The sequence below is a fragment of the Oryctolagus cuniculus genome, chromosome 13 (assembly GCF_051225735.1).
Source record: "Oryctolagus cuniculus isolate XC-2025 breed Fujian yellow rabbit chromosome 13, ASM5122573v1, whole genome shotgun sequence".
NCBI classification, from domain to species: domain Eukaryota; kingdom Metazoa; phylum Chordata; class Mammalia; order Lagomorpha; family Leporidae; genus Oryctolagus; species Oryctolagus cuniculus.
In genome coordinates this window covers 69,513,336-69,540,399 of record NC_142879.1, presented here as the reverse complement: position 1 = coordinate 69,540,399, position 27,064 = coordinate 69,513,336, and the positions used below count along the sequence as shown (strand labels likewise).

General features: G+C 50.7%; 1 protein-coding gene across 4 annotated transcripts in view; it reads right to left on the bottom strand.

Moving 5' to 3' along the window:
* Nucleotides 1-27,064, bottom strand: part of LOC138843056 (phytanoyl-CoA dioxygenase, peroxisomal) — a 35,908-nt gene that overhangs the window by 3,973 nt on the left and 4,871 nt on the right. The window contains exons 1-8 of one of the 4 annotated variants that reach the window (XM_070055673.2): nucleotides 20,888-20,987; nucleotides 16,131-16,288; nucleotides 15,770-16,041; nucleotides 13,376-13,486; nucleotides 12,613-12,781; nucleotides 8,871-8,952; nucleotides 7,488-7,669; nucleotides 4,064-4,213 (exon numbers count right to left, since the gene is read on the bottom strand). In XM_070055673.2, coding sequence (XP_069911774.1) covers nucleotides 4,064-4,213; nucleotides 7,488-7,669; nucleotides 8,871-8,952; nucleotides 12,613-12,732 — 534 coding nt within the window. In that variant the 5' untranslated portion in view covers nucleotides 12,733-12,781; nucleotides 13,376-13,486; nucleotides 15,770-16,041; nucleotides 16,131-16,288; nucleotides 20,888-20,987. Of the gene's footprint in view, nucleotides 1-4,063; nucleotides 4,214-7,487; nucleotides 7,670-8,870; nucleotides 8,953-12,612; nucleotides 12,782-13,375; nucleotides 13,487-15,769; nucleotides 16,042-16,130; nucleotides 16,289-17,637; nucleotides 17,716-20,286; nucleotides 20,382-20,887; nucleotides 20,988-27,064 lie in introns of those variants that run through there. The other 3 variants (XM_089311736.1, XM_089311734.1, XM_051821525.3) reach the window with 3 other exon arrangements.

The following is a 27,064-nucleotide window of genomic DNA, read 5'->3' as shown; positions in this document are numbered from 1 at the left end:
CTCTCTCTCTCTGTTACTCTGCCTTTCAAATAAAAAGTACATCTTTAAGAAAAGAAAAGGTATGGAGGGGACAGGAAACACAATCCCCTAGGTGAGAGAACTTTGCCATGGGATTTTCCTAAGCCCCACAAAGCCAGGTATCCCAAGTAGCCCGTCATCTTCTTAGTTCCAAGGCTAGGCCCCCTGCCAAATTTGGGAGGGTTAGTATTCTGACGGCAAGCATGAAAACTGAAGACACCGTGGAAAGAAAACCCATGCCCACCTGTGGGGAACAACCCGGACTGGACTGAGTTACTGGAATTAAGACTTATTCTATGCATCTGCTCTCCCACAATATGGCGCTGGGAGAGGAGAAAACAGCTTCTACGCAGCTGCCTCCTGCCAACTTGAGTGATGACCTCCAGGAGCTGATCCTGCTCCTGATTGGAGGAGAGCAGCGTACTCGGCATGTGGGCAGCCGAGTTGGGATTGGCGGAAGAGGACTATAAAGGAGGAGAGAGACAACATGCACCAGGAACATCTAAGGGGAACATCCACCTGACGAACACCTGTGCAGCCCCCGAGAGAGCCGGCCGGCGGTGTGCCACTCCCCCGCGGAAGTGGGGAATGTGGCAGGGGGAACCGCCCTTCCACGGAGGTGGAAGGGTCGGTAGCCAACCCGGGAAGAACCAGCAGCAAACCCGGGGAGGGCCGAGCAGACAAAAGAACAGTGCAGGGTCCTGTGTCGTTCCTCCATGAAGAGGGGGAGTGACATAATGGTGCCGTGACTCGGATATGAAGCCTAGGCAGGGTTCAGTGTCATTCCTCCACGAAGAGGGGGAGCGACATAATGGTGCCGTGACTCGGATAGGAAACTTGGGAGGGAAGAAACGGGAAGAAGTGGAAAATACCGGAGAGAGAGACTAGCAAAGAGCCTAGGGAAAAGCCGTACAGAAAAGGTGCCGGAAGAAGCTCTCGAAAGCCTAGGCATAGACTCGGATACGGACTGTGGGAAAGAAGTTAGGATTTAAAGTGAAAGCAAGAAGAAACTTAGACTCAGATACGGACTGCAGGTTGAAAGTGAAAGTGAAACCTATAAGAAACTTAGACTTGGATACGGACTGTGGGGAGAGGCCAGGAGAAATGAGGGAGGAATATTGTTGGAAGAAAACTTAGGGAAACATACCGGGTAGAGAAAAATGTTAGGGAGGATGAAGCCGCGAGTGCAGGCCGAGGCGGAGACGTAAGCCAGCTTGGAATTCTTCAAGTCAGCCCGGGGAGCAAAAGGCGAAAATCTGGAACCAGAGGCAGAGACGTGGGCCACCAGGTTGGAATTCGCCAGGTTAGTCCAGGGAACTTGGACTGAATGCCGGTTGCGGAAACGTAAGCTACGCTGTGTGATTCGCGGAAGCCGCCGCGTGCAGAGAGAGCACGGGGCGTGAATAGATAGGGAACGTGGGGCTGCCGCGAGGCCGTGGTGCGGGCGCGAAGGGCGTGGAGACCGCGGAGTGTGCACGCGAAGCCGAGCCGCACAGAGCCGGGAGCCCGCCGCAGGGCGGGCGCCGGGAAGCCGCGCAGATGAGAGAAGCACGGGCTGAAGCGGCTCAGAGCCGGCGAGCCGCCAAGAAGCAGCCTCGGGGTGGGCGCCGGGAAGCCGCAGGGATAAGAGAAACAGAAGTTTAGAAGTAAAATGAGAGAAATAGGAATGCTGGCAGATAGAAGTAAAATGGGAGAGATAGGAATGCCCGGAGATAGAGAAATAGAGAAAAATAAGGCCTCCCCACAACATGGCAATGAGAGAGCTTGGATTTGGTCTGCCTGATTAGGGAGGTGGTGAGCACCTGCGGGTGGCTAGCAGCTTATGCGCCGCAGGTCACCGAAGACAGGCACGAATTAACATCAATAAGTCTCCCCACAATACCACAATGAGAAGGCTTGGATTCGGTCTGCCTGATTAGGCGATAAGCACCAGCAGGCAGCTCGACCAGAGTAGGAGCTGCAGGTCACCGAAGATAGGCACGAACCAACACCAATAAGTCTCCGCACAAGAAGGCAATGAGAGGGCTTGGATTCGGTTTGCCTGATAGGGCTTGTAAGCACCTGTGGGCAACCCTAGCAAGCAGAGTAGAGTGTGTGCCACGGGACACCGAAGACAGGCGCGTATCAATGCCAAAAAATAAAAAGAAAGGGGGATCTGTGGGGAGCAACCCGGACTGGACTGAGTTACTGGAATTAAGACTTATTCTATGCATCTGCTCTCCCACAATATGGCGCTGGGAGAGGAGAAAACAGCTTCTACGCAGCTGCCTCCTGCCAACTTGAGTGATGACCTCCAGGAGCTGATCCTGCTCCTGATTGGAGGAGAGCAGCGTACTCGGCGTGTGGGTAGCCGAGTTGGGATTGGCGGAAGAGGACTATAAAGGAGGAGAGAGACAACATGCACCAGGAACATCTAAGGGGAACATCCACCTGAGAAACACCTGTGCAGCCCCTGAGAGAGCCGGCCGGCGGTGTGCCGCTCCCCCGCGGAAGTGGGGAATGTGTCAGGGGGAACCGCCCTTCCACGGAGGTGGAAGGGTCGGTAGCTAACCCGGAAAGAACCAGCAGCAAACCCGGGGAGGGCCGAGCAGACAAAAGAACAGCGCAGGGTCCTGTGTCGTTCCTCCACGAAGAGGGGGAGCGACACCCACCTCCTCGCAAATCAGAGGGAACACTTCAAGGCCAAGGCCGTGTTTCCTTCAAGGCAAAGGCTTAAGTTATGTGGTTCTTCCCGTTCCAGAAAAACTTATACACAGACCTAAGTGGCAAAGCAACGTTAAAACTCACTGTCTTTGCCACAGGTCAGATATCTTAAGGTGACTGCACCCTGCAGGAGGACTTACTACTTTGCCCAACACATGGAGCTTCCAGAGAGTGGAGTGCCAAACTCCATTTCCTTAGGTGAGCCCCCATGTAGCCACAGCAGAGCCCCAGGCAAGGCAAACACGTGTGCGCCGGCATTCACATTGTTATGTCATGATGATTAATATTTTTCCAGGGCATTAAGGCCACTGAAAACATCCTGGAGGAACACTGCACAGTCATCTAGTAAAACCCACAGCGACATTTGCATAACTGTCCCTGCACCTCCTCACTCCTGTGGCTCGGAGGGCTGATCGAGTGCAGAGTCCAATCCCATCTTCTATTTAAGATTCTGGCATTGTTGCACAGGATGGGTTGTTTGTGTTCGTTGTGACTTGGGAAACATGTAAGGGACCTTGATTGCTGAGGTTTTTTTGGAATCCTCTCAATTTTTTTAAGTTTTTTTTTTTTTTTTTTGAGAGGTCAAGTACAGAGACAGAGAGAGTGAAAGGTCCTCCATCCGCTGGTTCACTCCCCAAATGGCCACAATGGCCAGAGCTGGGCCAAAGCCAGGAGCTTCATCCGGGTCTCCCATGTGGGTGGAGGGACCCAAGCACTTGGGCTATCTTCCACTGCTTTCCCAGCCATAGCAGACTCTGGATTGGAAGAGGAACAGCTGGGACACGAACCAACAGCCATATGGATGCCAGCACCACAAGCAGAGGCTTAGTCTACTACACCACAGCACTGGCCTCATCCCCTTAAATTTTGCCCCTGGGGAGGCTGCCTCAACTTGCCTCAGCCTAATCTGGGCCCTACTGAGCCCAGGGAAGAAAATGAATGGATGGAACATGAAATGTGACCCCTGACCTTTGGCCTCAGAGAGGCTTCAGGGATTGATGGGAGCAGCGTGATGAACTGGAAAGCCCCACTGGGCCCCAAAGGAGCTCCAGTATTGGGTGTGGACAGCATGTTATCCTGGGAGAATGTGCACCCACGGGACCATCAGTCTGTGAGACCAAGAAGTCAACCATCCGGGGTGTGTGAGGATCCTCATTCCCTTTTGAATGCAAGCAATGAAATTAAAACCTTCTAAGGCCAAGGGATTAAAAAAGATGAATATATATATATATATATATATCCAGTTTAGTTAAAACTCACAGATCCTTCACATTTTCATATATCTTAAAATTTTTGTTTCTAACTCATCAGCTCTGAGAGCTGCAGCAACGTGAATGCATACCTTCCGGAAGCCTTGGGTTCTGTTCTGCCCAGATCCATGGATGAGCAAAGGATGAAAGAAAACTGTGTCCCCCTTCTCCATCACAAGGTGCACGCGGGCGTTGTTCTTCTCGTAGTCCTGGATCCCGTGGTACATTATGTTAACTCCTCCCTGCAACACACAAGAGAAGACACAGCTAAACACGAGGAAGCAGCAGCATCAGTAAAAACTTCTTCAACGGCTCACCACGGGAGCACGGGCGCTCTCTGTTCTTCCAAGAGAAAGAGACATCTGAATCAGTCTTGGAAAAGTTTTCAGGGGCCATCACTGTGGTACATGGGTTAAGATTTTGCCTATAATGCTCGCATCCCACATCGGCGCCAGTTCGAGTCCTGGCTGCTCCACTTCCAATCCAGCTTCCTGCTAATGTGTCTGAGAAGGCAACAGACGTTGGCCCAAGAACCTGGGTGCCTGCACCAATGTGGGAGACCAGGAAGAAGCTCCCGGCTTTAGCTTGGCCCAACCCCAGCCCTTGGGGAAGGAACCAGCAGATGGAAGCGCTCTCTCGCTCCCTCTCGCTCCCTCTCGCTCTCTCACATGCTCTGTGTGTGTGTGTGTGTATCTCTGCCTTCTAAATAAATAAAAGAATCTTTAAAAAAAAAAAAAACAGAAAGAAAGACAAATTTTTCCATACACAAAAACCTCTCGGTGCCTGGTTTGAGAAGTCATGTGTTGGTATTAAAATCTTTGAAATTTCACGAAAGCGTCAAACAGGAAGCCTCAGACGGGCTTTGCCTTTTGGATCAGTACAGGGGTCACCCTTCCCGCCCTCCTCCTGACCCTGCCAGCTGACTCTGTAACAGTCTTTGCCAGCAGTGTCCTCTCCCAGAGCTCGCGAACATTCTTCTCCATTACAGGGGCGCGTCTCTGAGAAGCCAGTCCTTCTGAAATAGGGGCAGGGTGGAAATGCTCAATTTGTGCTTTATTTACTTTTTGCTCAAAACCATTTATGTCACGTCCTTAGTAAGAAAAAAACAAAAAGAATACATTTGGTGTTTGTTTAAAACTGTTTCCAAAGCAAGTTATCGCTTTAGGTAATGGGTTGCTTCTTTATTGCAGAAACACAAGTGAGAAGCATGTAAAGCTTGCAAGCCTCAGGGTGTGGTTTGGCTTAGCTGTGTAGATGCCTGCACTCCACATCAGGGGCCTGAGTTCCATACCCGCCTCCAGCTTCCTACTAATGCAGACCCTGGGAGGCAGCAGGTGATGGGTCAAGTACTTGGGTTCCTGGGGCCGGTGCTATGGCACAGTGGGTTAAAGCCTTGGCCTGAAGCGCCAGAACCAGCATCCCATATGGGCGCTAGTTCTAGTCCCGACTGCTCCTCTTCCAAACAGCTCTCTGCTGTGGTCCAGGAGTTCAGTGCAGGATGGCCCAAGTCCTTGGGCCCCTGCACCCACATGAGAGACCCAGAAAAAGCTCCTGGCTCCTGACTTCGGATCTGCACAGCTTTAGCCGTTGCGGCCATCTAGGGAGTCAACCAGTGGATGGAAGACCTCTCTCTCTCAGTCTCTACCTCTCTCTGTAACTCTGTCTTTCAAATAAATAAAAATATCTTAAAAATAAATAAAATAATAAGCTGTAAGCTCCTATTTTAAAAAATTACTTGGGTTCCTGCAACCCACATGAGAGACCTGGCCTTAGCTCCCAGCTCCTTGGTCTCTGCCACTGCGGGTATCTGGGAAGCGTGAACCAGTAGATGGGAGTGCATGCATGCGCTGTGTTTGTCTCTGAAAGAAAAAGAGAAGGAAGGAAGGGACAGAGGGAGGGAGGGAGACAGCGAGGGAAAGAGAGGGAGGAGGGAAGGAAGGGAGAGAGGAAAGACAGACAGCGAGAAAGACAATAAAGTTCACAGTGTGGGAGTTTACATGGGTCACTGGGGGGCAGGGAGTCAGGAGCACCCATTCAGCTTCCCAAGGGATCCCAAATCCCATGCCTCTGTCTGCGCCCACTTCCCTGCTGCAGAGTGGTGAACCTTGACCCAGTGCCCTTCTCTTCTGGCAAAAGGTGGAAACGTGACCCAGGCTCAGTGAGTCAGACCCCCAGCCCTGCAGCTGCCACCACTCTGAGCCCCGCAGAGGGGCACAGCCCCAGCCTGGCCCTGGAATCCTACTGACATCCCTCCGGCCTAAGGCATCCAGAGCCTCTCCTGCTGCTTACTTGCACTAACTCTCACCGAAACCGGAACTGCATGGATGATCTCACAATTTCAGGTTTTTCCAACAGGATCAGACTCAAATATTTTCACGTAACACTAATCATCCGTGCAAGAATTCTAACTAACGGAGACGAACGTTCAGAGGTTCTTCATTTCTGAAGACCTACAACCCCCACTTCCTGCCGCAGGTGCTCTTCCAGCCCAACCATCTCTCAGGCCTTCCCGACCTCCTCATATTACGCCTCAAATGCTCATGATCTCCTTCTGGTTCCTCTGGCTCTGGACGCCCACAGCTCCAGTGCATCCTGGGCCAGAGTGTCAGCTATTCTTCCTCAAGGACCGATCTGATGCCGCCACTCGTTGGCTTAAAGGAGCTTAACAGTCCCCAGCATCTACAGCTGAACAGATGACAAAGCCAGAAAGTAACTCAGTGTTTACCTGTGATTAAGAGAGTTTATCTCTATTGTGGTGGGGATTGCACAGGGGTGTGTGTGTGTGTGTGTCAAAGTGATCATGTTATAGACTCAAAATATGCTCAGTTTGGGGCAAAGATGATGACTGGGAAACCCACATGCCACATCAGAATGCCTGGTTTGAGTCCTGGTTCCTAGGCTTCTGGACCCAGCTTCTTGCTGACGCACATCCTGCGACACAGCAGGTGACAAGTACAGTGTGTCCCTGCCACCTACTGGGGACACCTGGCCAAGCCCTGGCTGTTGTGATCATTTGGGGAGTGAACCTGCAGGTGGAAGAGCTCTGTCTCTCTCTCTCTTTCTGTCTCTCTGCCCTTTAACCCAGGCCTCTCTGCTTGGGCCATTCTCCCCCGCCCAGCCCTCCACAGAGCCCTGCTGGCCTCTGCAGTTGCAGCACATGGTCCCATCCTCTTCTCCGCTCTAAGAGCCACGGTCAGCGAGCAGACTCGGGGGGCACGTATCACCCACATCCAGGACTGAAGTGCTTATGTCTTCCTCTGCGATTAGGCCGTGCCATCTCGGGCCCTCCACAGCACCTGCTCAAGTTCCCCACCTGGGCCGGTTTTCAAATGCATGTTCAAAGGACAACTACACTGGGTGTTTGGTCTGACATCCTGCAACTGGCACTGATCACATTTGTAAGTCTCGGGACAGCGCTTGGCTAAGAAAGGCAGTGCCCTCTCCTCTGTATGCTCTTTATGGATGCTGAGTGAAATTTAAAACCGGGAAGGAGATTCGGCTCCCAGACAGACCTACCTCCCACTGCGGGTAGTCGTGCGGCTTCAGGGGGCCTTTGTGGGTGCCGGGGAGCACCACCAGACAACCATTGTTCCGGTCAATGTGCTCCATCGCGGTCCAAGCACAAACAATGAGATTGCTGGGCCGGAAGGGGAAATAGTGCAGATCCTGGTGCAAGGGATGACGGGACGTCTTCTTGCCTGAAAGAGAACCTGCTGTTAAAAGCTGTTCAAGGGTAGACAAGAGGCCCTGTGGTTAAGATGCTGGTGAGGACATCTGCACCCCCATTCAGATGCCTGGGTGTGATACTCAGTCCTGGCTCCTAACTCCAGTTTCTTGCCACTCTGCACCCTGGAAGGCACTGGGTGAAGATGGTTCAAGTACCTTAGTTTCTGCACCCAGGTGGGTACCTGGATTGAGTTCCTGGCCCAGCCCCAGGCATTGCAAGTATCAGGGAGTGAATCAGAAGATGGGCTCTTTCTTGAGAGGGCTCTCGCTCTCTCTCTTTTCTTCTCAGACAAATTTTTTTTTAGTTTAAATAAATAATCAAATCAAATGTAATATCTTAAAAAGACATTTTTCCAAGTCTCAGAATTCCTTATCCTTTGCCTGGAAAACCGGAAAAATGACCTATCCCCAGGCAAATGAAACAACACTACAGAAAAATCAACCTCGAGAGAGAAGCAACCAACTGGATGTCAAATCAAATGCGAAGGGGCCAGTACTGTGGAGTAGCAGTGCCACATCCCATATGGGTGGGGGTTTCAGTCCTGGCTGCTCCACTTCCGATCCAGCTCTGTGCAATGGGCTGAGAAAGCAGTTTACCGTGGCCCAAGTCCTTGGGCCCCTGCACTTGCGTAGGAGACCCAGAAGAAGCTCCTGGCTTTGGATCGGCCCAGCTTTGGTCATTGTGGCCATTTGGGGAGTGAACCAGCCACTACAACTGCGGGAACAAAGCCAGTCTGAAGCCAGAAGCCTGGAAGTTCTGCACCACCAAGGTCAGAACATCAACCTCACATATTTTAATTAAACATTTTTTCTTACTTCTCCTTAATAAGAAGAGTCCTGGAGCCATTGTGGTGGCACCGCTGGTTAAGTACCACCTACAATGCTGGCATCCTTTATGAGCGCTGGTTCAAGTCCTGGCTGCTCCACTTCCAATCCAGCTCCATTCTGATGTGCCTGGGAAGGCAGCAGAAGATGGCCCAAGTGCTTGGGCCCTGCCACCCATCAGGGGAGACCCAGAGGGAGCTCCAGGATCCTGGCTTCAGCTTGGCCCAGCGCTGGCTATTAGAGGTCATTTGGGGAGTGAACCAGCAGATGGAAGATCTCTCTGTATCTGTAACTCTGCCTTTCAAATGAATAAATAAATCTAAAATAATAATAAGAAAAGTCCTTTACCAACATCTGGAGGTTTGTTAATCAGCATTGTGTGCATGGCCATAATATTGGGTCCGGTGAAGCACTCCACGTATTTCAAGATCTAAGAAAAATAAGGGGGAGGGGGAGGAACAAAGCTTCATGGGCAATCAGAAGTACAGGCCAGTGGCGCCAAGGCCAGCTACTCTATGACAGGCAAGATGGTAACAGTCAGTATTTCACAACACTGAGAACAAAGCATGGGGGAAAATCCAGAAACTGGAAACCACTCTACATCTACAACCCGTTGAATTGGGCAGGCTTGTCTGAGTAGCTGGGAATATAACCTGTTTCTCTTTTACAAGAAAGGGGTGCGTTTCTGTAAGGTATCAGCCTAGAAGGCCAGGACCAGCCCTTCTGCCACCCAAAGCCACAGACAGTGCCCAGGGAGAAACGGTTTCCTTTTTCTTCTTGGAGACCCTGCACAAGAACGACCCTGCCTAAGTAGGCCCAAGGGGAGCATCTGGCCCGGCAGTTGGGTTTGAGTCCCAGCTCTGTGCCCAATTCCAGCTCCCTGCTCGTGCACACGCTGGGAGGGAGCAGCTGATGGCTCAAGTCCTTGGGTTCTTGCCACCCACGTGGGAGACCTGGATTGAGTTCCAGCACCCACCTTTGGCAGGCCCAGCACGGGACCCTATGGGCATCTGTGGAATGGAACCATGAGTGGGAGATTTCTCCATCAGTCTGCATCTCAGACAGTAAGAGAAGAAAGGAAGAGCCCAGCAGGATTCGCTGCTGTCAGGAGCAGCCAGGTCAGAGCAGGGCAGCGGCTCAGAGGACACTGCACAACCAGTGTGCCCTCCCCTCCACGTCTTCACATAGGCGGGAAGCAGGCCCCGTCACAGGAAGCAGGCGTGCAGCAGTGGACAAGAAAAGCAGGTCCTGAGCCTGTGCAGTTGGCAGTCATGTGAGAATCAAGATGCTGACTCGATCATGACCTGGGAGCATTGTGTGGCACGGCCAAGGGTGAGCTGCACCTGACAAGGAGCCGGGAATCAGTCCCGTACCCTGTGGGTGGGGGTGCTGAGCCACACAGGGACCCAGGCACAGACTCCCAACCAAATGCCCACGACACATCGGGCCATCTAAGCCTTACACAACGCCTGAAAATTCACGCCGTCTTCCAAAGAAGCCCTGAAGATGAAAGTCCCGCACAGATAGATAAACCCAAGACTCAGAAGTCAGATCAGGGAAGAAGACGGCATTCAAGCGTGGGCGGGTCTGATTCCAAATCAGGAGTCAGGGCCCACTCCTGCTCACAGCCTGATCTCTGCTAGGTCGGGAATGTTGGCAGTTACAGCCTGAAACACTTGAAATGTACAAACAGCTCGAGAGGCAGGCCTCACGGTTCCATCTACACCAAGCCTGGGACTGTGCACCTTCACTTGGGCTGGCGCTTATAAACCCCCACGGCTGAGAGCCATCCCCACCATCCCTGTGTCCTCCATACTGTTCTTTAGCCAGTCACTTGCCTCAATTACATCAGCTTCCTTCTAAATCTTATCCCGAGTACTAACTTCCTGAAAATCGTTGAGTTTGATGTGCTGGTGATGCTTCCCAACACATGGACAGAGAAGTAACCATTCACGTAACTCGTACCCCCTGAGGGCGCTACAGGAACTGCCAATATTCACCCAAGGTATTCACAGCAGCGTTTCGCCAACCACAAGTTGTCACCCACCATCCCGCAGCCGAGTTCCATCTCCAGCACAGGACTGCACGACAGTCCAGGGGGCCGCTTCCCCTCGGTCCTCTGTCTGGGACCTGGACGTGACGGCACAGGTGGCATCCCTGTACAGCCCACCTCTGGGAACCAAGCTCTCTAACAGCACCTGGTTATAATTCCCATACTCCCTGGGAAGCCTCCTGCAAAGCCAGTCCAAACAAATGGCTCGGAAATTAAGACCCTGGTATACTGCAGTTTGAAAGTTACCAGGTGGCTCCATGCAGAGGGCTATGGGAGGATGACAGGCACCCACTGTAAGTGAAAAACACAAGGTGACAGCCAGGAGGTTCCTGATCCCCGACACAGGCAGGAGGGGTACAAGTGAGGGAATTCCCGACATATATACTCAACAGGGAGCGAGGTCCCGGGAGATGGGGTCACTCCTTTTGTGTACTGCTTGGATCTTTTCTTATTTGTTTTTAATTTTCTTATTTATTTACTTATTTATTTTGGACAGGCAGAGTGGACAGTGAGAGAGAGAGAGAGAGAGGCAGAGAGAAAGGTCTTTCTTTTCCGTTGGTTCACCCTCCAATTGCCGCTGTGGACAGCACACTGCAAATCACGCTGATCCAAAGCCAGGAGCCAGGTGCTTCTCTTGGTCTCCCATGCAGGTGTAGGGCCCAAGCATTTGGGCCATCCTCCACTACACACACCCAGGCCACAGCAGAGAGCTGGACAGGAAGAGGAGCAACCGGGACAGAATCCAGCGTCCTGACCGGGACTAGAACCCGGTGTACCAGTGCCGCAGGCGGAAGATTAGCCTATTGAGCCGGGGCTCTGGCCTGCTTAGATCTTTTCTGTAAATATGGTTCACTCTTAAAGAATAATACTCTTGGAATGCGCTGGGGCTCACTTGGCTAATCCTCTGCCTGTGGCACCTGTACGTTGGGTTCTAGTCCCGGATGGGGCACCGGATTCTGTCCTGGTTGCTCCTCTTCCATTCCAGCTCTCTGCTGTGGCCCAGGAAGGCAGTGGAGGATGGCCCAAGTGCTTGGGCCCTGCACCCACATGGGAGAACAGGAGGGAGAACTTGGCTCCTGGCTTCAGATGGGTGTAGCACTCTGGCTGCAGCAGCCATTTGTGGGGTGAACCAACGGAAGGAAGACCTATCTCTCTGTCTCTCCATCTCTCACTGTCTAACTCTGCCTGTCAAAAAAAAAAAAAAAGAATACTCTTTTTCAAAAAAAGAAATCTAATTTTTAAAACAAACGCATCCTGGGGCCAGTGCCGTGGCGTAGCAGGTAAAGCTGCCGCCTGCAGCATCAGCATCCGATATGGATGACGGTTCAAGTCTCAGGGGCTCCACTTCCAATCCAGCTCTCTGCTATGGCCTGGGAAAGCAGTGGAAGATGGCCCAAGTCCTTGGGCCCCTGCACCCACATGGGAGCCCCGGAAGAAGCTCCTAGCTCATAGCTTCGGATGCGCCCAGCTCCAGCTGTTGCGGCTATTTGGGGAGGGAACCGGCAGATGGAAGACCTCTGTCTCTCCCTCTCTCATTCTGTAACTTCTATCTCTCAAGTAAATATTATAAAAAAAAAAAAAAAAAAAAAAAAAAAAAAAAAAAACAGAAAAGAAAAAAATACATGAGTTTACAAATCATAGCCTCAGGAACTTCACGCCCGTTGTCTTGGAAGGGCTGTGTCCCGTTCACCCAGAATTCTGTTCCTTCTCAACAGACACACGGCTCCTCAAGGCTGCCATCCCTGGCGCTGCGGGTGGGGTCATTCTCTGTCTGGGGAGGGGGCTGCTCTGGCTCTGGGCACTGTAGCATGGCTGAGCCCCGCTACTGCGGCATCCCCGGCTCCCACCCAGGAGAAGCCACCGCGAGCCAACCAAAAACCGCCAAATACCCACTGGGGGCCCAAAGCACCTCCCGCTGCAGACTACAGCGCTTAGAGCCACATGCGGGAAGGGGCAGGAGCAGCAGATCTGGGGGCAGGGGTGCAGGCTTACAGCCCGGTGATGCCACACACAAGCCCAGCACACAGAGCCTCTGACCTCGGGCAGGGTGCAGTATCTGAAGAGCTCCTCGTCTTCCTGGAAGTCCTGGACCTTGGTAACTGCTTTCTCACTCAGGTTTTGCTCAGATTTCACAATGGCCACATCTTTCATCACCATTAAGCCCGCTGGTCTCACCTCCTTTCTGCAGATTCTTTCAAACTCACTCCTAGGAAAATAAATTTGCATACGGTGTCATGCAGGCAAGCTCCCAGCACCTGTCCAGCCCCGCCCTCCAGAGGAACCTACAGACTCCAGGATGGGTTTCCCTGCACTACAACAGAATGGTTCCGGTGACAGGGAGGGGACACGGCCACCTCAGACGTGCCGGCCTCCTTACTGCCAGGCAGGGATCACCCCACCACAATGAAAACGTGGCTCAGCTTGGCAAACCTGCAGGGAAACAGTTTTGTGGTTTTGGTTACACGGTAAAAATGATGGCCACACGCCAGTCGCATTCACCGCGTGCCAGCCCCCACTTGCTACATTTTCCTTACTTGTCACTGTACTTAGTCTTAGCCACTGGGATGGCGGCACTGTCCCGATGGCCATTGCACAGATGAAATGCAACAGGGAGGGGACACGGAGTTGCAAAAACCTAGGCAGATGGCCCAGGACGCGGCCCTCAGTCTAGCCCAGAGCTCATACCCAACTCCTAACAAACTGAATCACTGCAAACACGGATCAGGAAGAGGCGGGTCTTGACTCGGGTCCTCATGCCACAGAACACACAGTTCATAACGAACAAACAGTGCTACCGTACCTGAAGCGCTGAATGTCAGCATGCGACACCAGATTCTTAATGACCAGATACCCGTTTTCTTCATAAAATTTTCTCTGTTCTAGGCTTAGAACATTATTATCCAGAGTATACCTAAAGAAGAAAAGATTTCCATAATATCTTTATAATTATAAGGAAACAACCTGTATCAAGAACCTAAGAAAGATTCATACTCTACTCTCCAATCTGTTATTTCTGTTCCTAACTGTATGGAACTAATCTAAAACAACCTAAAAAGCATGAACTATAATTAACACCCCAAAAAACTGCAGTAATAGAAGAAAAATTGACTGACATTATGAGGGTACTTCAAACAGTTTGAGGGAAATAGAATTAAAATATAAGTTTATTGAGGTACAAAGAATTTTTTTGAAATCTATGCATAGTATTTTCACAGTCTAGATTTTCCACAGACTTTTTGAACACCCCCGTAAATCCACTCAATAGTTTATGACTCCAGCATTAAAAATAAAAGGCATGGGGCCAGTGCTGTGACATAGAGGGTTAAGTTGCTGCCTGTAATGCCAGTATGCCATATGGATGCCAGTTCGAGACCCAGCTGCTCCACCTCTGATCCAGCTCTCTGCTATGCACTGGGAAAACAGTGGAAAATGGCCCAAGTCCTTGGGCCCCCACACCCAACCCAAGTGGGAGATCCAGAGGAATCTCCTGGCTTTGGATTGGCACAGCTGCGGCCATTGCGGCCAACTGGGGAGTGAACCAGTGGGTAGAAGACCTCTCTCTCCCTCTATCTCTCTCTCTCTCCCTCTCTCTCTCTCTCTCTCTCTCTCTGCCTCTCCTCTCTGTGTGTAACTCTTTCAAATAAATAAATATTAAAAATAAAGGGCATATGATAGTTTGGATGATGTTTCTTCTAATACGATATGAGGACCGTGATGTAAAGCCAAGACACTACTTGTGGAAAGACTGCAGGGGCAGGTGTTTGGAGCAGCAGCGTAAGTCATCCCCTGAGACACCTACATCCCATTCCTGAGTGCCTGGTTCGAGTCTTGGCTACTCCATCTCTGATCCAACTTCCTCTTAATGTGCATCCTGGGAGGCAAGAGATGATGGCTCAGCGGCTTGGATTCCTGCACCCACGTCAGAGACTTGGATGGAATTCTGGGCTCCTGGCTTCAGCCTCGGTCTAGTCTCAACTACTGTGTTCCTTGGAGAGTGAACCAGGGGGTGGTAGCTCGCTCTCTCTTTTTTTGTCATTGTCTTTCTCTCTCTCTCTCACTCCCTTTCAGATAAAATGAAAATACATCAATAAAAACTTAGAAGAAAAGTTTAAAACCTGCAAAAATATATCCAAAATAATTTGTAAGAGTGAGTGCCTTTCAGTAATGGAATTATAGATGAGTATATAAGATTTTTGGTGTAATGAATATATGTGGTTTTTCAGATGGGAAACAATTCAATACACTTTTAATTTTCTAGTTGGTGCATTCGTAGAAGTAATCAAAGTGACAACATCCAAGTAAGTACACAGCATGTCCACAGACTCAAGCTACATAACCCACTCCTTGACATGAGCCCTTCTGCTCTGTAACACAGCAGGGTAACTGGACTCTAGAACAAATAATTATGCGCTTGAAACCACGGAGAGCAGAAGAAATGGTATCTGAGGAGGTAGTAAAACTACCCCTATTTGATCATTTTACATTGCATACATGTACCAAATTACAATATCATATCCCATAAATAAGTATAAATCTTAACCAGCAATTTAAAAATTTGAATTATTGCTAATAATATTTATTACAAGAAGAATATTTATGAAGGTCAAAGCCTTCCCTATCAAAGGTGACTTAAGATACACCAGAGATGCTAGCTAGCTAATATGTCAATATAACTACAAGCTAATTTAAATGTAATGTATATCATGCCTGGGTTATTAGTTATGCAGTTTCTGATACTGTTCCTTCCTTCTGAAATTTACATATAGAAAATTAAAGTCAACACACGAAACATTTCCCCCAACTTTACTGATTAGAACTAGTTCTGGGGGACTGGTGCTGTGGTATAGTAGGTTAAGCATGTGCCTGTGACACCAGCATCCCATATAGGCACCGGTTCGAATACCAGCAGCTCCAATTCCAAACCAGCTGCCTGCTGATGGCCCGGGGAATTAGTAGAAGATGGCCCAAGTGCTTAGACCCCAGAACCCTCTTGGGAGACCCGAAGAAGCTCCTGGCTTCGAATCGGCACAAGTCTTGCCGTTGCGGCTAATTGGGGAGTGAACCAACAGATGGAAGATCTCTCTCTCTCTCTCTCTCTCTCTCTCTGTGCCTCTCCTTGTCTCTATGTGTAACTGTTTCAAATAAAATAAATCTTTTTTTAAAAAAATAAAAAATCACAGTTGGATCTACTTACTGGAATTTCTGAGGCTGGAAACTGGCAGGGGAAGCTGTCCCTGAAGTGGAGTGGGCTACCTAGGACGTGAATTAAGGCAAATAAGGTAAAACCGAGGAGCCAGCCATTCCGAGAAATAGCCCCCCGTGCTAGTTCAGTTCTCACGAGAAAGGCATCTTCCTGAACAGACGCGGGAGCTCTGACTTCACTCCTCCTCGGACAGGTGCACACCGCGGCTAAGGCGCTTTGGCCTCTACCACCTCACTTCATCTTCACAAGGACCCTAGAGGTGGCTGGAGACGGAGCACTCTGTTATTACTCCTGCTGTACAGAGCAGGAATCCTGGGTGGGGGAGACTCAGCACGGGGCCAAGGTCACTTACAGGGGCCCACACTCCGCAGCTGCCATGGGCTTAGTCCACAGAACTACTCCTTTCTCCAAACTGCTAAACAACCAAGAATCTCCAAGGTTCAACTCCAGAGGGAGAGGGGCATGTGTCGTTCACAGAAGGTTTTCAATTTAGTGGGACTTCAGTCCAAACTATTAAAAAAAAAAAAAAAAAACCTGTAAAATAAACAAGAACTCCAACAGCAGTAGGGTCTACACAGCTGAGTATAAATTTAGGTATCTTGAAGAAATTCTTTAAGATTTATTTTTTATTTATTTGAAATACGGAGTTAGAGAGAGTGTAAAGAGAGAGAGAGACAGAGAGAGAGAGAGAGAAAGTCTTCCATGCACTGGTTCATTCCCCAAATGGCTGTAACAGCTGGAGCTGGGCTGATTCAAAGCCAGGAGCCGGGAGCTTCCTCTAGGTCTCCCATATGGGTGCAGGGGCCTGACCATTTGGGCTGTCTTCTGCTACTTTCCCAGGCACACTAGCAGGGAGCTGGATCAGGAGTGGAGCAGCCAGGACTTGAACCAGTGCACATATGGGATGCCGGCACTGCAGTTCGGCGCTTCAACCCACTGTGCCAGGGTGCCGGCCCCTGAAAATTCTTTTTGTAAGCTCTCTTTCATGGTTACACATCAGTGACGTAGTATCTCGTGCTGGTTTTTTCTCATTAGTTCTGTAGTCTGAAGAGCTTTTTTCAGATTGTCACTTGTCATCACATGTCATTTCTTCAATAATGTCTTCATAGCATGTGGTGACAATGCCATACTCCAGGAGCGAGGCAAGTCAGAGTCAGTCTGTTTACACTGAGGCACAGAGGCTCACAGGATACTAAGTCTTGGTCAACAACTCTCAGTAAAACGTTGTGAACACAGCCAGACTTCAGCCTCCCCTCTTCCTGCATCGTGGTGTCTTTTGGGCTGTTGCTCCTGGAGCACTGCTTAATGATGTGCAAATGTTTCCTCTATAAATTCAGGAACAACAGGCTCATGCTGTGGTGCAGTGGGTTAAGCCACTGCATGCAACAGCAGCATCCGGTATCACAGTGCCTGGTCAAGAGTCCTGGCTGCTCCACTTCCAGTCCAGCTCCATGCTGATGAGCTTGGGAGGGCAGCAGAAGATAGCCCAAATGCTTGGGCCCCTGCACCCCCATGGGACACCCAGATGGAGTTCCTGACTCCTGGCTTTAGCCCAGCCCAGCCCAGCCCAGCCGAGACATAGCTATTGAGGCCATTTAGGAAGAGAACCAGCAGATGAAAGGCCTCTCTCTCTTTCTCTCTCTCTCTCTCTCTTACTCTCTTTTTCAAGTAAATAAATCCTTTAAAAAAATAGTTGAGGGGCCAGCGCTGTGGCATAGTGGGTAAAGCCACCACCTGCAGTGCCGGCATCCCATATGGGTGCTGGTTTGAGTCCCAGCTGCTCCTCTTCTGATCCAGCTCTCTGCTATGGCCTGGGAAAGCAGTAGAAAAAGGTCCAGTGCTTGGGCCCCTGCACCTACATGAGAGACCGCAAAGAAGCTCCTGGCTCCTGGCTTCAGATTGGAGCACTCCAGCTGTTGCGGCCATCTGGGGAGTGAACCAGTGGATGGAAGACCTCTCTCTCTCTCTCTGCCTATGTAACTCTGCCTTTCAAATAAATAAATAAACCTTTTAAAAACCACATTATGTTTTAAACTTCAAATGATTATTCCTAATTCCAAAATCAACATCACTTTAGAAACAGTTAAGACTGGGGAGAGCGCTCTGGGCTTTAGCGTGTCCTCTTGGAAACCTCAGCGCCATGAGAGGCAAGTGGAGGAAGAAGCAAATGCCAGGCGGAAGTGCAGAAGAAGAAAGATGAACCACACATCCAAGTACGCTGCTGGCTGTGTGCCCATGGGGGCCAAAGGAGCAGAAGTAAGAAGTGCTGGACCCTGGGGACACCGGGACAAGTTTCGCTACAAGCTGTTGGGCTGCCTGCTCCCAGCTACAACCTGTCTTGGAAGGATCTGGAACTTCATCACCAACGGATCGCCAGAACCACCTATGAGACGCACTTTGCTGACACCAAAACCGTCATTGATGGCCTTTGCCCTTGGCCTGTGACATTCTGGACTAGTTCTGTTCTCCATTGTGGCCAAGGATAACAAGGGTTCAATAAATTATTTCTTCTGCTGTGTTAGCCAAGGAATTGAAAACAAGAAAAACCACTGGGGAGAAACACAGAGTTCCCAGGGGCCCACGCAAGAGTAAACCACTCATTCACCAGAAGTCTAAGCCAGGGCTGTCCCACAAGCCACTGGCCATACCTGGCTATTTAAATTGGAGTTTATTGGAGCAAAGAAATCCCTCCCCTGCCATATTTCAAATGCTCAATAGCCAAATGAGACAGGTAGTGACCAGAATGGACAGTGCATGGACAGAACGGTTCCAACACTGCAGAGAGCTGTACTGCTGAGCACTGTTCCAGGAGTCACCAGTGAAAACACCAGGTTCTACCCTCCATCCCACAACACCAAACCCAGCACAATCGGATCATCAAATTTTAAAAAGTGGTTAGAGAATCGACTGGGGAATCTCAGCTCTGGTCCCACGTAGATCTAGTCACAGTATTAGCACCGGGTCTCAATCTGCAGCTTGCATCAGAATTTGGGCCCCACCCCCACACTCTGATTCCTTAGGTTTGAGTTGAGCCCTAGAATATCTGCATTTCTAACAGGTCCCTGGTGATGCTGGGGCTTCTGGCCCAGGGACCACACTTTGGCCATCTCTGCTTTAGTTAAAGGAGCTTCGTTAAGGTTTTTACTCTCTCCTAGCCTGTCAAGTGAGACTGCAACATCTCCTCCAGCCCCCTATTTTGTGGACAGAACCTTAAATTTGCCGAATTTCTGATACACTGCTGCTCGGGAACTCAGCAGGGAGAGCAATCGCCGAGGCAAAAGAAACAGCTGTAGGCCGGCGCCGCAGCTCACTAGGCTAATCCTCCGCTTTTCGGCCCTGGCACACCAGGTTCTAGTCCCGGTCGGGGCGCCGGATTCTGTTCCGGTTGCCCCTCTTCCAGGCCAGCTCTCTGCTGTGGCCAGGGAGTGCAGTGGAGGATGGCCCAGGTGCTTGGGCCCTGCACCCCATGGGAGACCAGGAGAAGCACCTGGCTCCTGCCATTGGATCAGCGCGGTACGCCGGCCACAGCAGCCATTGGAGGGTGAACCAACGGCAAAAGGAAGACCTTTCTCTCTGTCTCTCTCTCTCACTGTCCACTCTGCCTGTCAAAAATAAAATAAAATTAAATTAAATTAAATTAAAATAAAATAAAATAAAATAAAAAGAAACAGCTGTAATCAACTTCAGGGCAGCTCAAGATTCTAAATGCAGAGGAAGAGCAGTGAAGCAGGTCACTCACTCAAAGAAAAATCCCAGGCGTTTTTCTAGTGGGTTACCAAAAGGACCAGCATGCACGATTTCAAACTATCTTTGATCCAAAATAAGCTTATCTTTTAATTCCATTTCCCACGAACTTTGGAAGGACCTGCGCATGCTCTGGATGAGAACCCTTAACCCGAACAGGCACCTGGCCTCGGGCCTCGTCCAGAGACAAGTATCCGGATCCACAGCCACCCAACATCAGCAGCGCACCCAGTCCTGGGCGTGGCTTCTGAAGCCGCAATGAGGAGGCAGGTTCAAGGTACCAAGTCCCTTTGCAGGGCACGGTGTCAAAGTCCCGCGGGGGGTCCCAGAGCGCACCCCCCACACACCCCCAGGAAGGAATGAAAGCAGCGCTGGCTCCACCGGGACAGGCAGGCGCAGGGCAGCGCCCCGCCGAGCGCTGGAGCCCCCTCCAGAGAGCGTCCCTAACACCTGCCTGCCAGCTCACACCGCGCTTCGCATTTGTGTCCAGGGCTCTGAGCAGCCTCAGAGAAAATGGCAAAGTCCTCTTCCGGATCAGCTGCCCAGACCCCAGAGCAAGAAACCGAGGCCCTAAGGGCGCACGGATCATGGAGCGGAGCCACAGCGGCCAGCGAGGCCCGCCGGGGCCACCCGCGTCTCGGGACACGGCCTCCTCCCCGCTGCCCGGCTCTCCCTGGGGGAAAAGTGACCCTAGCTGGGACGAGCGCACACAGGCCATCGCCCCGGGCCCGGGCCCTGAGTGGCGCGCGCAGGCGCAAGGATACAATGGCCGCGGCCGAGGGGTGGCCGAGGTGTCCCAGCAGGATCCTCAGGCGGGCGCCAGCGCGCAGCTGATCCATGGCGGCAACGCGGAGACCTCAAGGCCTGGACTTAACTCTGCAGGCAGCACTGGAGGCGGGGCGGCCCCGCCCAAGACCGGGGCGTGGACTCGCGCGGCACTAGGGATCCCTGGCAGCGCCGCCCCGGCGTGGGCTGGCCGGGCCACCGGGCTGCGGGGACGTCCTCCCAGCGACCCGGGGGGGAGGAGGGGGGCCCTCCTGGCAGCACCCAGGCTTGGGGGTCAGGGACTGGACGGAGGCCCTCCAGTGACCCGTGGCTGAGCGGAGAAGGGACCCAATCCGTTTAACCCCACGTGGCTCTCCTTCCACTAACTGCAGAGCGCACGCAAAGTCAAAGGTTCACCCGTGCAAGTCACACGCCTGAGCCCTTTGGCCTGTGACCCCTCCTCCCCCAGAGTCCCCGAGGTATTAGAAGGACCTCGGGCCTGCTCCTTGTCCTACTCCCTGTTAACCTCCGCCGCCGCCCTGGTCACCCCATGCAAGATCCTGATCCTTCAGCTGGCCGGCTGGGATCGCGAAGGCGCACCTGGCTTTTGAGCCCCACTTCAGAGGCTGAGCCTTGGAGGAGCAACTACCAGATGGGGAGCGACCAACTGGTGTCTCCCTACCGCCCTCGCCTGGTGAGCGGTAGGAACTGCTAAGAGGAGAAAAAAAAATATGAATGCGGCTCACCTGTCACCTACTTGGAGCTCAGACCTGGCCCGCACTGGGCCTGGCAGTGACTGCTTTCCCACCTACTTAGACCTGCACTGGTTATGCTGCTCTCAAATACCCTCGTTGAGCAGGTGTGAAGATCCCCGCCTCGGCTCTGTTAAAACATTTTTTTAAGAATATGTTTCAATGTATGATTGTTACCACAAGAAGAAGAAAATCCTTGAACGTCTACAATCGTCCTTTATCTGTTTAAAGTTCAAGGGACAGCCGGCGCCGCGGCTCACTAGGCTAATCCTCCGCCTAGCGGCCCCGGCACACTGGGTTCTAGTCCTGGTCGGGGCTCTGGATTCTGTCCTGGTTGCCCCTCTTCCAGGCCAGCTCTCTGCTGTGGCCAGGGAATGCAGTGGAGAATGGCCCAAGTGCTTGGGCCCTGCACCCCATGGGAGACCAGGAAAAGCACCTGGCTCCTGCCATCGGATCAGCGCGGTGTGTGCAGCGGCCACTGGAGGGTGAACCAACGGCAAAGGAAGACCTTTCTCTCTGTCTCTCTCTCTCTCACTGTCCACTCTGTCTGTCAAAAAAAAAAAAAAAAGTTCAAGGGATGTTCTTTTCCTTCCTACCTACCTTATTATTTATTTATTTATTTATTTATTTATTTATTTCTGTTGGAGGCAGGTGTTGAGTCTAGGAGTTCAGAAGCCTGCATACCACATGGGCGTGCCTGGGTTCAATTCCCAGTGTCAGTTCCTGTCTCCAGCTTCCTGAGAGGCGGCGACGGCCCCAGTGGTTGGGTCCCTGCCCTCCACACTGGGTATCTGGACTGCGGCAGTCTTGGATTGAGTTTCTGGCTTGGGCCAGCCCAACCCATGCCGTTGTGGGAATTTGGGGGAGTGAAACATCCAATGGGAACACTCTCCTTCTCTGTTCCTCTCAAAGACATTTCTGAAAAAAATTTTTAAACAAATTTGTTCATTTACGAACCCATGGGGAATTAAAACAATTTTTTAAATAAAGGGGTCATTTGATTGATGTTATTTGCATTTTTAAGCAGCAATTTGGACTACTTGGACATTTCCTGAGTAAGCATCTTCAGGAACTGTGTTGCATTTTGAAGTGTTTATCTGGGGCCGGTGCTGTGGGTAGCAGGTAAAGCCGCTGCCTGTGGTGCCGGCATCCCATATGGGAACCAATTCGAGACCTGGCTGCTCCACTTCCAATCTAGCTCTCTGCTATGGCCTGAGAAAGCAGTAGAAGATGGCCAAGTCATTGGGCCCCTGTACCCACGTGGGAGACCCAAAAGAAGCTCCTGGCTCCTGGTTTCAGATCGGCCCAGCTCTGGCCATTGCAGCCACTTGGGGAGTGAACCAGTGGATGGAAGACCTCTCTCTCTCTCTCTCTCTCTCTTCTCTTCTCTTCTCTTTTTTTTTTCTCTTTCTCTCTCTGTGTAACTCTGACTTTCACATAAAATAAATAAACCATTTTTAAACAATAAATAATTGGGGGCCAGCACCGTTGCTCACTTGGTTAATAGTCCACCTGTGGGGAGCAACTCGGACTAGACTAAGTTACTAGAATTAAGACTTATTCTATGCATCTGCTCTCCCACAATATGGCGCTGGGAGAGGAGTAAACAGCCTCTACGCAGCTGCCTCTCGCCAACTTGAGTGATGACCTGCAGGAGCTGATCCTGCTCCTGATTGGAGGAGAGCAGCATACTCGGCGTGTGGGTAGCAGAGTTGGGATTGGTGGAAGAGGACTATAAAGGAGGAGAGAGACAACATGCACAAGGAACATCTATCTGAAGGAACACCTGAGCAGCCCCCGAGAGAGCCGGCCGGCGGTGTGCCGCTCCCCCGCGGAAGTGGGGAAAGTGGCAGGGGGGGCCGCCCCTCCACGGAGATGGAGGGACGGCAGCCAACCCGGGAAGAACCAGCAGCAAACCCAGGAAGGGCCGAGCAGACAAAAGAACAGCGCAGGGTCCTGTGTCGTTCCTCCACGAAGAGGGGGAGTGACATCCACCTGTGGCGCTGGCATCCCATATGGGCACCAGGTTCTAGTCCCAGTTGCTCCTCTTCCAGTCTAGCTCTCTGCTGTGGCCCAGGAGGGCAGTGGAGGGTGGCCCAAGTGCTTGGGCCCCTGCACCCACGTTTGAGAACAGGAGGAAGCACCTGGCTCCTGGCTTCAGATTGGCGTAGCTGCAGCCATAGTGGCCATTTGGGCGGTGAACCAAGGAAGAAAGACCTTTCTGTCTGTTTCTCTTTCATTGTCTAATTCTGTCAAATAAAAAAAGTGTTTATTTAATTATTTATTTAAATTTGAGAGGCAAAGCGAGCGAGCGGGATGCTGAACTCCAGTGTCACCAATGGTCTACATCATATTGCCTCTAGGATTTCTTCTTCCTTCCTTCCTTCCTTCCTCCCTCTCTCTCTCTCTCTCTCTTAAAGAGTTATTTATTTGAAAGGCAGAGTTACACAGAGGCAGAGGCAGAGAGAGAAAGAGAGGTCTTCCATCACTCCCCAGTTGGCTGCAACGGCCAGAGCTGTGCTGATCTGAAACCAGGAGCCAGGAGTTTCTTCCCCACCTCCCACGTGGGTGCAGAGGCCCAAAGACTTGGGCCATCTTCTACTGCTTTCCCAGGCCATAGCAGAGAGCTGGATTGGAAGTGGAGCAGCCAGGACTTGAACCAGCACCCATTTGGGATGCCGGCACTGCAGGCGGCAGCTTTACCCACTATGCCACAGCACCGACCACCCCCCCTCAAAATAGGATCCCTGACACCTCCAAAAGATGGTGTCTCCCTTGCTGGAAGATATGTTCACATCCTAGTCCCCAGGAAAAGGTGAGTGTGGCCTTGTGTGGAAACATGCTCTGTTTTTTTCCATTCAGATTCAGGGTCCTGAGATAAACTCAGGCTGGGACCATTGGGGCTAGGCCACTGGGAGGCGCTAAATCTAACACAACCACAACAAAAATCTCTCTGGGTGATTTGACATGCCCCTGCTCCCCACCCCACCCCCATCCTGTTGAGAATGGTGGATTTGTGGTATTTGGTGGTGAAGAAGGGGTGGGGAGGAAGGGACTAAGAAGGGAAAAGTCACACTCATGCACACTCACACACTCGCACACACAACACATATGCTTCCCGTTTACTGCCATTCCTTTAGATCTGAATTACAATTTCAGTTCTGCAACAAAAATTGAGGTGTTCTCATGTAAGAATAATTTTAAAAAAACAGGATAAAGACATTTCCAATAGCACAAACACAACTAAGCGGTACGTGGTGGTTCGAGGACACATTTCCTCTCAATCTTTTGCATACAGAGGGATAGAAACTGATTTTTCTCCAGCCTGTTTCTGATGGCAGCCATGATGAGAGTAATCCCGAAGAACTCAGATGATGTGTGATGCAGCATCAAATAGAAACCAAGAATATGCATGCACATAAATCCAGGAGAAGATGGAAGAATAAAATTATCACTTACAGAATTATTTGGAGTGAGACATAGCAAGAGGATGGGGTAAATCAATCATCCAGCGTGGGGCTGAAGATAAAGCAACGGGTGAAACCTCACGCAGCTGTGGAGTGCCAGCTGTCTGCAGGGCTGGTGACAAAGCACCGGGAGAGAGAGGGGCACAAGCAATGACCCGTGAGAGCCAAGGGCTCACCCGCCAGGCAGGGGAAAAGGGCCTGTCAAGGCCACTCAGAGGGGTCTAACTGGAGCCTAACAAAGGGCAGGGAGCCTGGGATCAGAGAGACTGTGTGGCAGGACACAGGGGCTGCCACGCGACTGCCGACTGCCCACAAAGCCAGGGCCCCGGGACCTGGGAGCCCCGGGGATGAACGTGCTGCCTTGCTCCTTCCTCTGCACTTTCTTCTTGGTAACAATCATACTTACTTACATCACCGTTGTAAAGGGTTTTCATTTTATTTTATTTTTATTTACTTCAAAGGCACAGAGATGAGAGAGAGAGAGAGATCTTTCATCTGCTGCTTCGCTTGCCAAATGTCTGCAACAGCTGGGCTGGGCCAGGCCACCAGGAACCAGGAGTTCCATCCAGGTCTCCTACATGTTTGGCAGGGGCCCAAGCACTTGGGCCATCCTCCGCTACTTTCCCAGGCCATCAGCAGGGAGCTGGATTGGAAGTGGAGCTGCCAGGACTTGATCCAGCACCCGTACGGGATGCCAGAATCACAGGTGGTGGCTTAACCCACTATGCCACAACACCGACCTCTTCAAATATTATTCTTCATCTTACATTATAGCATAAGCATTCTACCATTAACAAATAGTCTCTAAAAACTGAATTTCACAGGATATAAAATTATAAATAGTTTAACTTTTCATTATTTTTAACAGTTTGACGGTAATCATGTATGCTCCCTAACAATTTGTTAATTTAAAAAATAACCCCAAAACTAAAGCCATTCTTAATTTCACCACCTATGGATAACTGATACTATTCTTTCCAATCTTTTTTTCTACTTATATCACATACATTTTTAAAAATTATCAAGTTATAAACATATTGTGACAATTTCTCTATTATTAAATGCCATATAAAGACCTAATTTTTAAAAAGTATTTATTTATTTGAAATGCAGAGATAGAAAAAGACAGAGATCTGTCTGCTTACTCCCCAAGGCCCTGAAACAGCTAGGCCTGGGCCAGGTCTACACTGGGAGCCAGGATATCAATCCAGGTCTCATGTGGGTGGCAGGGACCCACGTACTTGAGCTATTCCCAGCATGAGCAGGAAGCTAGAATTTGTAGCAACGCTGGGACTTGAACCCAGGCACTCCGAAATGGCATGTGGGCAACCATTTCTGATTACTTCATCGTGTTTTGTCCTGGAAACTTACAGTTAGCCCAGGCCACCCCTCTTTCTTCAATTATAAAGAACAACACTGAATATGCTGACATTTTACTGTTGCAAGCTCACATGACTATTTCCTCACGGGGATTTTTTTTTTAAGTTTTATTTTAATTACTGGAAAGGCAGAGCGACAGAGAGGGAGAGATAAGAGCTCTTCCATCTACTGGTTCACTCCTCAAATGGCCCCAAGAGTTGGGGCTGGGTTAGACCAAGCCAGGAGCTCCATCTGGGTCTCCCATGTGGGAGGTAGAGGGCCGAATGTTTGGGCCATCTTCCACTGCTTTCCCAGGCACATTATTGAGAGCTGGATAGGAAGAAGAGCAGCCAGGACTCAAATCAGTGCTCTGATATGGGCTGCTGGTATTCCAGGCAGCAGCTTAACCGGCTGTGCCACAATGCCAGCCCCCTGGGATAAATACTTTGATGTAGAATTGCTAGTCAGAGGCTGTTAAGTATTTTAATTTCCAGATTACTCTCCACCATGCTCTCATGGATGAACATTAATAAGGAAACCCTAAGTCTTAGGCACGTTTAAATCTTTGCAAAAAAGAGACAGATTTCCTGTTGTTTTCATTTGTCTGTTTAGTGAGACTGAACAAACATTTTTTCCTCTCTACACTGGTGTTTATTTGTGAATGGCTTGTTTATTTCTGTTAGTCAGAGCAGGTTAAGCTCTGTTGTAAGAACAGGCAAACTTTGGAATCTTAATGGCCCAACACAATAAAAGTTGACTGCTCAGTGCCTCTTGCTCAAGCAGTGATTCAAGGATACACAGGTTCATTTTGTGATGTTGCCACCTTACACCTGTGGCCTCTGAGGGCATTACTGAAAGGGAAGTCAAGGCATGGGTGGCCCCTGATGGAATTCAAGATATTACAGCGAGTGCCCAGCCCTCTGGAAACCAAGAATCAAGTTAAAGGGTGTGTGTGTGGAGAGAGAGAGAGAGACAAACAGGCAGACAGACTCTGGAAGTCTGACTGTGCATCAGAGACACTCTAAACCAGCAGAGGCAGACCCTTAGAACATGTGATGCTTCTCAAGTATCAGTCACCAACTGCCAGGTGATCCTTGTACCGTGCGAAAGTCGATTGTGCACACCCTGCCTGGTGGCCCATTGGTCTGCACACAGGCTTGGCAGCTGGTGGCACAGAGAGCTTCCTGCCTGCTAGCCCC